Consider the following 14,938-nt stretch of genomic DNA (forward strand, 5'->3'; position numbering starts at 1 on the left):
TGTCAATGTCCAATTCAGCCATTAGCAAGTCAAAGTCATTAGCGTTCTAGTCCAAATCATACAATAGTTTTAGATTAACTTTGATCTTTTTATTACTACTATGTCAAAAAATCATATATGAAAGAACAGAATATGCAAGTTAAAATTCATTGGTTTATAGTAATAAATATCATATGGAACCAATATTCTAAAAATATTTGAAGGATTATTACTTCAACATTTTAAATCCCAATCTTACGCTCATTACAGTCATTACGAATCGAATCTGCTGTCACTGTGACAGACTGACAGCTATTGAGTTACCAGGATTTCATTATTTGCAACACTTTGATAATTAGTTAATAAAGATTGTTAACAAGGAAGCACACTAAGCAAAAATATATCTCGAAAATTAAAGCGTGGGAACGAATTAAAAAAGAGAAGAGAGACGTTTAAACTAGTTGCGAAACATTTATCTTATGTGTTTTATAATATTCATCGACTACATCGCATCGCTCTGCAAATTTTATACATTATTTTATGACATTGTGACCAGTTCAGTATTGAGTAGCATGTTCTTGTCCCTTATATAATATTCCAATTACTAAAATGACAGTTCAATTGACTAGCCAATGATCATGTTTTTGTGCCAGTTTTGTACAAAAACGAGAGCTTAGTTCTACAAAATTGGACAAATAAATTTTAATTTTTACACGACTCCAAAAAATGAGTGTCTTACTTATCTAAGATAATATTATGAAAACGAAATTCTAATTTCAGGATTTTTTGCAAGTAGTACATGGTAACTCACAAAAACTAATGTCAAAGTAATTGACACTGACACATTCAGTTCACCTCACCATGGTTACGGCATGTAAACATCAAAACTTTGCGTCGTAATCGTAACTTTAATTTTATTCCAGAGTATAATAATTGTTTTGTTATTAGTTAATTAAATCATGAGCAGCATGACCCGTTGGTTGGACGTGGAAGTGGGCACGGATGACGTGGATCTCAACGCGCTGCCGTCCAACTTGTGCTTGGTGGACTTGCACAATGACAACGAATATAGGTTACTAATGGGAGATTTAGGGAGGGAAGAGGATGGACCCAAATTGAGGGTAAGATATGATTGGTGTAGAGTCTGTGCGGAAAGAGAAGAGTCATAAAATATATTATTTGTAATATTGTATACCCGAAAAGGGTAGCCGTTGTGACTATGTATCAGTTTAATATCTTGTTTGACACAGTAAACAATAAACGAATTTATTAAATATGTTACAACGGGTTACTCATGTACTTTAAGTCGAAAATGCTAAAGACGTGAGTGACCCGTTGTAACATATTTAATATGTCTGTCTCACGGAAGTTTTGTTATTAAAATAAACGAATTCTTATCCTTATTGGTTCCCTTATATTCCACTCTTCTCTTTCCTCACAGTCTCTAAAAATAACTTTTTGTCCTATTCTAATTAGAACCTTATTTTAAAGTACAAAGTCAAGTTTAAACTACTTATACTAAGTGAGTCATTCATTAAAGAAAACCTTTTAGTTGTTGATGAAAGTTGTAGACTGCTGCTTATCTAGAAAACACTTGTTGATTTCTATTAAAAATATCAAATGTTACTATGTTACTAGAGCACACAAATTTAGGACATAGCACAGTAAAAAGCAAACTAGAGTGTTACAAGAGCTACATGTGAATACTAGATTGTATTTTTTTTTCTAGTTGAACAAGTTTTAAACATTAAAAGCTTTAATCCATGTTTACCTATATTTCAGATCTTCCAAGGCGTAACTCAAGTGTCCGATATGGTGCTCCCCGACCTGCCGCTAGCAGTTGTCAGTGTCTACACCAATGACAATGTGCCCCGCAGTCTCCCGGTCATTGCCGTAGCGTTCAGCTCTTGTATCTACATTTATAGGAATATGAAGCTCTTCTATAAGTACTATCTGCCTAGTGTGGACCTTAATGCTAGTGAGATTGAGGTTTGGAAACAGGTTGGTGTAATAACGTTTTTTTACCTGCACAAAATTTCACTAACAAACACTAAGAATAAGTTTATGGCAAAAATTTGCATAGGATTGTAAGTCGGGTGACAATGCAAGATTATGGTACCATGGAGCTGATCTAATGATGGAGACAGGAGGTGGCTATGGGAACTCTGTGATAAAACAACACAACCTAATTGTGCTTGCGATTCTTAGAATTGTCTCTTAAATGCAATGATTTTTGGTTTCTGATTTCTCGATGAGTATTAGTTGCCTGTGGTAAAAAGGACTGGAGAAAAGCTTGTACTAAAAATGATATTTTTGGCATAAAACTTACTTAAGTTGATTAAGCACTTCTGTTGTTCAATAGAAAGCATTTCTGCACTACTATTCCTAAAGGTAATATTTTCTTAAAACATTAAGTAAAAGTTAATCTAATTGTCACTGACACTAACTATATTTTTCAGCTCCTTACCCCAACCAATCAAAACCCTGCCTCCATCAAATCCTACACCGACAGCCTAAAACACTTCCCAGAGAAGACTCTCAGCCAGCAGTCACTGAACTTCCTCAACATGAGCACAGACCAGCAGTTGGAGTATCTTGAACAGTCTCCAGATCTGCCGGCGATGGTGCTACCAGAGATCACTTGTGTTACCAGCATGAAGGTACTTATAATAACATTATTTGCTAGATACTTACATTTAAAAAAAAAAAAACAATATTTAACTCTACCCTTGTAAATAGAGAGATATCTAAATATCTTGTGTGATGAGCACAGATATTTGTTCCTGAGTCATGGATGTTTTTTATGTATTTAAGTATTTTTATATTATATATAACATTGTTTTGAGTACCCACAACACAAGCCTTCTAGACTTATGTGGGACTCAGTCAATTTGTGTAAGAATGTCCCTATAATATTTATTTATTTTTTATTTATTATCTAGTTCTGTTTACTCGTTTCTAGAATTTGACAGAACAATCTTACAGTTGCTGGCGCGAATGTATAAATCATATACCTAGTTTTTATCACTCACATATTCTCCTCTCCGTTGAATCGTCTGGTCTTGTGTCGGATTCGGTTGTTTGCCCCGGAATTAGATTACCCTTGAGTCAGACCAAGATAAGTTGGCAGCGATTTTGATAGCCCAGACGGTGCAAGTGTCAAGTACACGTCATAATTTCATAGAAGTTTGACGTTTAAAATAACCCGTGCAACGTCTGAGGTATTAAAATCGCTGATAACTTATCTTGGTTTGTTCCTAAAGACCGACCAGAAATACTTATATGTTCATTGTCAAGAGGGCGCTTTTATTCTTATGTATAGGGTGACAATTCAGTTTAGTATGAAAAATTTAGTTCCAATGAAATTCCGCAATATGGTGCGTGATCAATTTATGATGCAAGCTTTTATCGCTGACTGTACTTTTCTATCAACAGCCCACTAGTAATTATCAAACCGAAACAATTAGGTTGCGTTGTTTTATCAGAGAGTTCCTGTGGCCACCACTTGTCTTCATTATCCCTACAATCGCCCTTTTTTTTGGAATGGATTTTACTTGAGCCGGGCTGTATGCACCCTTTGCTCGCTAGTGAACTTTTGCTTCAAATGTAAAAGAGGTACATTGAGCATTACAAACTAAACTTTAGACTACTTAAAACTACCTATACAATTCAATCATTAAGTCATTCTGATCATATATAACTGGTCAGGCTTTACCTGTTTTTGGATAAGTATGTATATAGGTATACATATTATGTCATTATAGGTAATAATTGGTGTTAAACTTTATATTTTTCCTTCTATCTTACAAGTTGGCTTCGGTGGACAAGCATGCCGCTGCGTGTTTGGTCGTTGGAACGGAAGATGGAGATGTTTTCGTACTGGAATCGCAGATGTTTCATCAGTTATCACAGGTAAAAGAGTTTTGCAGTATTATCTAAGATTTCGTTACACGTTTAGTTTGCATAAAACCGTCCTGTATTCTGTATTACTATTAACGTTTGACACGTTAATTATTGCAGGGATCGGAACCGGTTTTTTGCAAAAACAACGAAATAACCATATATTTCGGTTTATTTTATACTCAAAATGTAGGACTCAGTTGTATTTTTAGATATATCGTATTATTAGATTGCCCGATTATAAATGAAATAATTAACAAAGAACGAAAAAATTACCGTTTTCGTTCCCATACAAAAAAATACCGGTTTCCGATCCCTGAATTATTGACTATCAATATCATTACATATTTGTTTTAAACTGATGAAGGAATACTGAGACTGGTAAAGTAGTGTAGAATATTGTAGCAGCAGTTCTGAAAATTAAACTAGATGGCGCTGTATGGTGCTGTCAAACATTAGGTAAAGCTTGACGGCCTATAGATATCGCATAATATCTGGGCCTTCTAGCGTCACTTACTTTAGCTGTCAACTGCAGCTTCAATATTTTACACCACTTCAATCGTTTTCGTATTTCATTGTCTATGCTAATACACTCAGGGCAACCTAAAATAAGTCACTAACCCCCTTTTTCATAAACGTGCTCTAAAGTTACGATGCCGCTAATCATCGTTTGTCCCTTTTCGACGTATTGTTGTATTGTTATGTTGGAAAGGGACAAACGATGATAAGCGGCATCGTAACTTTAGTACACGTTTATGAATAAGAGGTTTAAATTATAAACTAAAGTGAAAGTGTTGTTCATTTTTATTTACAGTACATATGGTATTTTACCGCACTAGTGCGATAATTAGCACATTACGTAAATATGTCGAAAATTTAAAGGGCCATATGTACTGTAAAAGGTTGTACGATACATGTGCGAATATGTAATTCGCAACTCGTGTCGATTTAAAAGACTCCCTTCGGTCGTGCTTTAATTTATCCCCACTCGTTGCGAATTTCATATTTTTCGCACTCGTAATTTATTATTCGTTAATACAGGCAAAGCTGTGTAATGTGAGAAAAACGCCTTATCTAATGGTAGCAACGGGACTGTACAGCGTAGACTATAGAATTACTGTGGCGACGAGGTGAATTGCTATGGCTATTGAATGCACCATGCACAATTTATATGTATAAAGTTTGATATTTTATGCTCACTGATACTAAACACAGCACAAGCAAAAATGATTTAAATTCACTAAAAGTCACTTATTCGCCCTATTCACTATAACGCGGTTTTTTTTGACGGTGTTTGCGGTGGCGCGTATTGCGGACCCGCTTAATGTGAAGTCCAGCCTATACGTTAAAAATGCAAAAAAGTTATCGCCCCAACCCAAGCACTCAAGCGAGGTTTGATCTCGCCAAAGAGATAGAGTGTGTAAAGGGTTATTGTCATTGTAAATTTTGTAGTCACTGTAAATTTACTGCCATCTTTCGACATAGGATTAAAACTAAAAATTAAAATGAATAAAAATTTCAAAATATGAAATATCAATATACAAATGACTTTATTTTATTATTTTTAGAACATGGGTCAAAGTCATATACCCATGTTTTTTCACTGATGTGTTAAAATTATTAAATACGTGTCGGTGTCGCTATCTAACCGAGTATGGGCCAAAGGTGTGATTTCTGCGGCACGTGTTTTACTTAGACGATAAGTCGAAGATAAGTTATACGGAGTTACATAAATCTTTGATCTCGCGGTCTACTGCAACACTTGTCCAATTGCTTTGCCAAATGAGCGCACTCTACCGCGGTTAATCTTCCCAACACTGGAAGTGATGGAAAACAAGGTGTGTTTTCCATCACTTCACATTGTTTTCCATCACTTCAAATTGTTTCCCATCACTTCACATTGTTTTCCATCACTTCAAATTGTTTTCCATCACTTCACATTGTTTTTCGTCACTTCACATTGTTTTCCATCACTTCACATTGTTTTCCAATTCTTCGCAAAACTTCACTTCTCAAAAAAATGAATGGCCAAGGTTTGAATTAACCATTAAAATTTAATGGCAGACTCCTAATACAAAACAAATCACATGACAGTTTCACAATTTCAGAGAGAAATCAGTGTGTCTAATAAAGAGGGGTTGGAATGAAGGAAAGATTCTGTTGAACACGGAGGAACATATCATTGCCATTGAAGTGATGCCGGCAGACAGCAGCGTAATAGCTATATGCGCCGATAATACGCTCACCTGTTATAGTAAGAAGGTATGTTATAAACGGTGATACTTTGGTTACTGGGGTGACTGTGACCAAATCTTGAAATCAGCAGCTTAATGTTTATATGCGCCGATAAATGTTAATTATTAGATCGCTGAGGTCATATTTAAACCGAAGTGGTTTTCAATACTATTCCATACTATACTGTAATGTCTTTTCCATCACGGAAAAAAATGGTGTGTCGGACGTATAAGACGCGTGCGCGGAGCCAAAGCCAACACGTAGATGTCCTTAGAGCTGGCAAATAGGCCAGAAATCTCAATGAAAACTCGTTCGATCTTACCGCTTAGCGTTTTTAATGGCACAATTTGTTGTATCTTTTCTCTAGCTTTGGAAATCCGTGAAACTAAGTATTTCTTCGTTTAAATGAGTCACATACTTACAGGGGAAAAAGCAGTGGTCTCTAAACCTAGAGCATCGGCCTATTGCCATATCGCTAGTGGCGATATCGCACCTCGGGGCTACATTAATAGCTGTGTCGCTTGCTTCTGGCCACGTTCATCTGTATGATGGGAAGGCACGAAGAGATACTATTTTTGTTAGAGGTAACCATATTAGTACGAAAGTAGCAAGGCTAATAGATAATTATTTGTTCAAAATACCTATCAAGGAGGATCACAATGAAGAGTTGTAAAACGTGCTTCCAAAAGTAAATAAGGTGCATTCGGGTAACTTTGAAAACGAATTAATTTAGCGCTCACCTAGGCATCTTGCGTCCTGTTGCTATAGCAGTATAAAAAATGCTTCTAGTTTAGCAAATACTTATTACTTTCAAATTTACCCCGTTTAATGACGAACGTTTTACCCTTTTGAGATCAAAAGTGTTCACTGTTTGTTGCTTTCAGATGTGGCGTCAGTCCTAAAGTTTGGTCAGCTCGGACGAGAGGAGCACGTCTTCATTATTGTCACAGGAAGTAAGTATCTAGTAGCTGCAGAAATACTCTGCTAGTTCACTCAAGAACATTTACTGTTTCTACCAAAATTTTAGGCAAGAAAACAGGTTAGTTTGATCATAAAGTAAGCTTAGTGCTTACTCCATACATTAATATCCTTACTTAATAAAAAATAAGTTTAATGTGAGGTATGATAAAACCTAGGTATAATTAATAAGTCTTAAACGCACTTAAAACTTAATTAGCTTAAATTATATTATAAATAACTTCGCAAAGCTAGCTGAAAAAATTGATGTAGTCTCTACGCAAAAGTAATATATGCGACATGAGGGAAACTGAATTTACAAAGTCGCCCCTGCATTTCAAAGTCACCCCACTTTACAAAAATGTTTTGAAGATAATCATAAACCAGTAATAAGTATTATTAGTTAGTAAAACAGAATTGATGAACCTCCATAAATAAAAATAAAATATCGACGGTGACAATCTGTATGTTACTTTCGTTAACCCTTTGAACGCTTTATATAATAAACACAAACATCACTCAAACGCCAAGCTCCCGGGCGCAAGGGAGCTAATATGTGGCTTTCCATCAGAGAAAGGTCCTTATGCTTCAGGTGCAATAAGGACCATTCTATCAAAATTTCTGTTGGAATTTCAGATACAATGGGCCTTATTGCACTTGAAGCATAAGGTCCCTTCTGTGATGGAAAGCCACATATAAAATTATAAACCTTAATCGAAAGTGTGAATGTTACTTTGACAGCGTCCGCCATAACACCTATGTGTCCTTGGCGCTGTGGGCACGACTACTAACGACGCCAACTGACTTGAGTGGCTGCAGCCTACTATGAACCTTTGTGCATTCCGACAAGGTTCATTTTGACTTGCCGCGCACGTATAGCGTGTGGTGGGCGAAGCGTATTTTTTATTTTTAAGATCGTTTTCCCATTTGCAGGCGGCCATCTAATGATAAAAATTCTGAAGAGGACAGCAGATTTCAACGGACACGGTGTGGGCATAGAATCCTCCGCGCCTAACGCTGGGAAGCCGTGGATGATACCCAAGAAGTCCAAGTTATTTTTGGAGCAGAGCGTAAGAGAAAGAGAAAACGCTGTTGGTAAGCCATTTCAAATTGAGTATTTTATTACAGAACAGGGGGCTTACCGCGAAAACCGAAATTCGCAAATTGTGGGGATCTTTCTCTTTTACTCTTACTAAGACGTAATTAGAGTGACAGAGAAAATGCCCGCAATTGACGAACTTCGATTTTCCCGGTAGGAGCCCTGAAGTAACTTAGCAGGTTAAGTGTTCATAAATATTACAGACATTTATTATTTAAGGAGTAAAAGCTTATGTAGGTAATTTGTCTTATGAGATGGAATAGAAATAACGTCTTGGTATATCTATGCCTGTAATTAGTGTATGTAGTTTCAGATACCATATAGTTATAAAAATACAGCGGTTTTAAGTTTTTCATACAATACTTATGTTTGCTCTGTTTCGTTTGTTTTATAAATTGGAGCTATAAACTACTTACAGGCATAGATATACCGCAAAGTTTCATTACAATCCAACACGTGGTTTTAAAATGAGAACGAAATTCCGTTTTTATGAGAAGGTCAAATTCGGCCGAGTGTTCTGAATATCGTGTTCTGGGTATATTCATGAACACCTTCTACGAACATTTTAAGTGTGTAAGTTAGTATAGTAAAAAGTTTTGATTTATGCATGTTTTTTGTTACACGAAGCAGTTGAACTTGTTTTGATGAATTTGGTACCTACATTTCAAAATTTGATACCTACACATTATGAACAATTTATTTTATAATTTGGAATGAAATAAATAAACAATATTTTTGTATTGGTAAGTTAAAAATAAGGGGGTTTTAGGGCGCCAAAATGTCGTCGGTAGAGGTAGTACATAATATACATTTAAAATAAATAAATAAATAAATATTATAGGGCATTATTACACAAATCGACTAAGTCCCACAGTAAGCTCAATAAGGCTTGTGTTGAGGGTACTTAGACAACGATATATATAATATATAAATACTTAAATACATAGAAAACACCCATGACTCAGGAACAAATATCCATGCTCATCACACGAATAAATGCCCTTACCAAGATTTGAACCCGGGACCATCAGCTTCGTAGGCAGGGTCACTACCCACTAGGCCAAACCGGTCGTCGCATTTATTTTTCAGGTATGCACATTTCGTTTCAACAAGAGATGAGCCGCCTACGGCTCGCAGCGGCGAAAACTCTCCTAGAGGCGCATCAGAAGAGCGATAACTCCGTAGGCGTTGGCGCTCTAGAACCCATCAGGCTAGCAGCTGAGGTTAGTACCAACGATAATAGTTATGTCCTCTTCCATATATCATTTTCAGGTATGCACATATCGTCTCAACAAGAGATGAGTTGCCTACAGCTCGTAGCGGCGAAAACTCTTAGAGGCGCATCAGGAGAGCGATAACTCCGTAGGCGTTGGCGCTCTAGAACCCATCAGGCTAGCAGCTGAGGTTAGTACCAACGACAAGATGTATCCTTATGTCCTCTTCCATGTATCATTCTCAGGTATGTACATATTGTTACAACAAGAGATGAGCCGCCTACGGCTCGCAGCGGCGAAAACTCTCCTAGAGGCGCATCAGAAGAGCGATAACTCCGTAGGCGTTGGCGCTCTAGAACCCATCAGGCTAGCAGCTGAGGTTAGTACCAACGACAAGATGTATCCTTATGTCCTCTTCCATGTATCATTCTCAGGTATGTACATATTGTTCCAACAAGAGATGAGCCGCCTGCGGCTCGCAGCAGCGAAAACTCTCCTAGAGGCGTATCAGAAGAGCGATAACTCCGTAGGCGTTGGCGCTCTAGAACCTATCAGGCTAGGAGCTGAGGTTAGTACCAACGATAATAGTTATGTCCTCTTCCATATATCATTATCAGGTATGCACATATTCTCAACAAGACATGAGTTGCCTACAGCTCGTAGCGGCGAAAACTCTTAGAGGCGCATCAGGAGAGCGATAATTCCGTAGGTGCTAGAGCTCTAACCTAGAGGTTCTAACCTATTAGGCTTGCTGCTAAAGTACTGTAAAATGGGATTTTTATATTTTTTATGGGTTTAATACTTTCAATTGCTCACTACAGAGGGTGATTAGTAATTCCAACTACTACGATAATTTTGATTCCCTCACGATGTCATTCTTCATTGAAAAGCGTCTGGTAAATATCAAATTGAGTTTCGTAAATAAGTTCCGAAAAACGATTGATACGAGCTGGGGTTGGACCCACGACTTTCGGTTTGCAAGTCGCACCTTACCGCTAGACTATTTATATCTAATCGCAGCGGCAAAGACTTCTTGAGGCGCATCATATAAACGAGAATTGTGTAGGCGTTGGCGGTTTACAACTCGTCAGGCATGCTGCTATCAGGTTTATAACAGGTTTAGAAAATAAATAAGTTTTTTTAAACTTACATTTTTGATAGTCGACGCTGCAAACGGCAAGTAAACGTCATAATTTCATAGAAATTTGACGTTTAAAATAAAACTTGCACCGTCAGGACTGACAAAATCGCTGCCAACTTAGCTTGGTCTGACTATACAAGTTTGTAAGTCTATCTTTGGTTTCTGTCATCAGACCAGCGCGATGTCTATATACCTAAGGAATTATTCATAAAATATACAACGTGTTACACCAGCCACTGAAAGTGATCATACTGAGCAACTTTTACTATGAGACTGACCCCGAAATCACGATAAAAAATTTAATACAAAATATCAACATCAGCCAGACAAAATATATGAGAGTAATTTTTTTTCGCGTTTTCGGTGTTGGTACCATAGTAAAAGTTACTCAGTATGACCTGTGTACCACAATGGCTGGTGTACCACGTTGTATAAAACTCTTTACAGTACATATGGGGCTACTTTATAGCACTAGTGCGAGAAGTAGCATATTATGTTACTGTGTCGAACATTTAAAGGGCCATATGTACTGTAAAACGTTGTACGATACATGTGCGAATAGGTAATTCGCAACTCGTGTCGATTTAAAACACTCCCTTCGGTCGTGTTTTAATTTATCGCCACTCGTTTCGAATTTCCTATTTTTCGCACTTGTATCGTAATGTACTATTCCAGGTGGAAGGCTTAGGCCCAGTGTTCCGAGTAACGCTTGAAGTTGTAAACACCAGCGAAAAAGCCGTGGTCGGCCTCGCCATACTGTTCCACGTGCACACCTCCAACTACAAGGTGTCGCAGCCATACATAAAGGTGGGAAATATTGGGTATTACCAAAGATACATTGTAATAAAACTCGTGTTGACAGTTGCAAGCAGACTAATTTTATTTCATTCGAAATACACCGTTATCGAGTAGCAAGTTTTTACTTAGCACTAACAGATGGCAGCACTGGTATGGTAATGCATGGAATGCATATTATAAATAATGATTTTGTTACAATTTTAACACATTGATACAAATATATACATATAATGTCTTGACATGTAAAATAATTATATTTTATCAATAAAGTTTGATTCTGATTCTGATTGAGTAAGATGTGTAAAATCAAAGACAATTTCGTATTTCGTGCTTCGAATTTGACATGTAGGTAAACGAGATGGCGTGGCGCTATACATCTCCATACATTTTGCGTATGGAAGGTGGAGGTAAGGAATGGAATCTCCTTATACCAAAAAGTGTCATCAAAAAACCTTAAATAGGTGGTGCTTCAATATCTAGAATACTTGAAAAAAAAAAAACAAATAGACAGCGCACTTCACTCCGTCAATAACGCCTAGGTTCTTAGCTACTCTAGCGCTACTCCGGAGAGATTGGGAACTATTATTTATAGCTGATGATAACTGGACACTTGCATCATGCACTTGCATGCTTTGCATTCTGCCTATGGAGATTGCATTCCTTATCTCTACCTTCCATAATTTGGCGGTAACTCTGATTGTCAAAAGTTGACGTTTGACAATTCAGGGACCGCAAAATAGGCGCCAGTCGTCGAGTTGCGGAAAATCGCCCGAACTACAATACAATACAATACAATCAGGGACCGCAAAACATATGGCGCAGTACAGCGCCATCTGTTTTGGATGTCAAACTACACTAAACGTATCCCTTACGTATTTTTCTTAGATTTTACCTCTTTATTACAATCAATTCTCTTCACATAATGGGAGTAATGGGACCAACTGTGAAGTGGAATTCAATACTCTTTGAAACAAAAAACAATTATTCTAAATTAATATATATATATATATCGAATTTGACAGGTAAACGAGACGTACCCCTGTCAAATTCGACATGTACATTCACTCATGACATGGACATTCGAGGTATATAATGACTTAATGAGGACGTAAAATTTAAAAGGCGGTCAAAATAACGATCAGGACAAATCAAATTATGCTAAATGAGCTATCTTTACTATTGCCCTCGTTAGTCAAGGGCCCAATAAATTCTTCCAAACTGTATAAACGAACCTTTTTCCAGGTACCGCTCCTAGCCCCAAACAGCAAACTCCGCTTCCCGACCAAAGTCGAAGAGGTCTTCGACAGTGAACTGAACCCGGACATTTTCTTCCGCTCCGTGACCGGGCAGGGGGGAGAGCGGGCGCTCGTCAAAATACTGTTACTGAAGGAGGGGAAAAGGGGCCCTGTGTTGGCGGCCACGGTGCAGATGCCTCCGACGGACCCGATGATGCTGCCGTATGATAAAATGCAGGACGAGGCTGGTTTTGGGGCTGCCAACGACTCTTGAATGAAAGTTTTAAAATTGTCATTCATCTACGATATTAAGTTTCTTAGATATGGTTGTATTGGATGACAGCTGTACAAATGAATGTCGCGATAGGGAGCGTGCATGAACTGTAGGAGGCAGCACAGGAGCCGTCAGATTTTTGGAGCGAGCCGTAAATGTGATGTTTATTGTTCCGATGTAGCCCACAAGATGGCAGAACCTACTATGCACAAGAAAACTCGTGACGTGTAAATGTACATGTTTATGGTTCCGATTCAGGCCACAAGATGGCAGACTCTCCAACGCGCACGGTCCTAATTAAATAAATTAAAGACTACGTTGAGGCTGTTGGTGTGCTTTGATCCCGTTAAATTAGGAAATATCTTAACAGCGCGATGTAGGCTTTTCAACACAACTTACTAGCGACATCTATCGTGAAATTGGGTAAACAATTTACTGCTGCTCCAGTTGAGATGGCGGTAGTAGTGCCTTAAAGCTACCGTTCGTCGAAATACCACAGAGTAGAATCGACTTTGGAGTCACTGATCCTAATATTTAAGGTCTAATCACCTAGTTCTAAACAGCAAACTCCGCTTCCCAACCAAGGTTGAAGAAGTTTTCGACAGCGAACTGAACCCCGAAACTTTCTTCCGCTCCGTAACCGGGCAGGATGAGAGCGGGCGCTGGTCAAAAACTGTTACTAAAGGAGGGGAGACGCGGCCCTGTGTTGGCGGCTACGGTGCAAATGCCTCCTTCAGACCCTAAAATGCAGGACATGGCTGGTTTTGGTATTGCAAATCCAACTTTTGCTAATGACGCTTAGCGATCCTAGAATTGACAGTCATGTTAAAACGTACAAAAGTTTAACTAATAATGATTAAGAGCAATTCTTGTAAAAGACAAGAAAAAGTTGATTCACCCTGTTAAGTATTCTCTACATGTTTTTATTTGTCGGCCCTCAAAGTTTGGACTCTGACCTGTAACCCCATTATGAGGCAAAAATAATTCGTAAAAGCATAATTAGGTAATTAGAGTCGTGTGTTGATCATCACTATTTTAACCCTTTGAACGCATTATGTCATAAACACAAACATCACTCAAACGCCAAGCTCCCAGGCGCAAGGGAGCTAATATAAACCTTACTCCAATGTGCCAAGGTTTATTTGACAGCGTCCGCCATAACACATATAGTTGTCCTTGGCGCTGTGGGCAGTGTTCCTGGCGTTCAAAAGGTTAAGCAATACGTGCTACTACTTAAATAAATAAATAAATAAATATTATAGGACATTATTACACAAATTGACTAAGTCCCACAGTAAGCTCAATAAGGCTTGTGTTGTAGGTACCTAGACAATGATATATATAATATATAATTATAAATACTTAAATACATAGAAAACACCCATGACTCAGAAACAAATATCCGTGTTCATCACACAAATATATGCTCTTACTAGGATTTGAACCCGGGACCATCAGCTTCATAGGCAGGGTCACTATCCACTAGGCCAGACCGGTCGTCACTACTTACTATGAAGTAAGTACCGTACTATGAAGACCGGTTTGGCCTAGTGGGTAGTGACCTTGCCTACGAAGCTGATGGTCCCGGGTTCAAATCCTGGTAAGGGTATTTATTTGTGTGATGAGCATGGATATTTGAGTATTTATTTAAGTATTTGTAAATATTTATAAATTATATATGTCGTTGTCTAAGTAGCTTGAGCTTACTGTGGGACTTAGTCAATTTGTGTAATAATGTCCTATAATATTTATTTACTTATCCGGCTGACTGAGGGTACGTAGGTACTACTGATTCGTCCGGTCTATGTCCTTACCATCACGTTCCATAGCAACATAATGTATGTAAAACAATGCTAAACTATTGTAAAACGTTTGACATTAGACAAATGCAAGTCCAAAGTTTTGTATGCAAATTATATCTCATTGTCAACGTGTACCTTTTGGCATTGCATATTAATATTAGGTACCTAAATTATGCATTATGTAATCCTGCCCTCACATTAAAGCATTTGGACCGAGCGAGCGCCAAGCGCGAGCGGAGCGTGGCGTTTCAGCTTAGGCACTTAGGGTTTTTTTTTTTTTTTAAAGGTTTATTGTGTCATTTGA

At 37.8% G+C, this 14,938-nt stretch overlaps 1 protein-coding gene across 1 annotated transcript; it reads left to right on the top strand.

Annotated features, from left to right (window-relative positions):
• Window positions 1–823: 823 nt before the first annotated feature.
• LOC133521109 (Bardet-Biedl syndrome 1 protein homolog) lies at window positions 824–13,320 on the top strand. Its single transcript, XM_061855873.1, has 12 exons — window positions 824–1,100; window positions 1,762–1,980; window positions 2,439–2,639; window positions 3,790–3,891; window positions 4,921–5,009; window positions 5,988–6,141; window positions 6,539–6,698; window positions 6,999–7,067; window positions 8,005–8,166; window positions 9,260–9,393; window positions 11,201–11,332; window positions 12,566–13,320. The coding sequence occupies exons 1-12, from the start codon at window positions 939–941 to the stop codon at window positions 12,830–12,832; spliced, it is 1,851 nt and encodes a 616-aa protein (XP_061711857.1). The 5' UTR covers window positions 824–938; the 3' UTR covers window positions 12,833–13,320.
• Window positions 13,321–14,938: the final 1,618 nt, after the last annotated feature.

Source organism: Cydia pomonella, chromosome 9 (genome assembly GCF_033807575.1).
Source record: "Cydia pomonella isolate Wapato2018A chromosome 9, ilCydPomo1, whole genome shotgun sequence".
Classification (NCBI taxonomy): domain Eukaryota; kingdom Metazoa; phylum Arthropoda; class Insecta; order Lepidoptera; family Tortricidae; genus Cydia; species Cydia pomonella.

Coding starts and splice junctions, on each gene's coding strand:
- LOC133521109 (XM_061855873.1), top strand. CDS start 939: ATGAGCAGCATGACCCGTTGGTTGGACGTGGAAGTGGGCACGGATGAC. Junction 2,640..3,789: donor CTTGTGTTACCAGCATGAAG/GTACTTATAATA, acceptor CTATCTTACAAG/TTGGCTTCGGTGGACAAGCA. Junction 5,010..5,987: donor AGAATTACTGTGGCGACGAG/GTGAATTGCTAT, acceptor TCACAATTTCAG/AGAGAAATCAGTGTGTCTAA.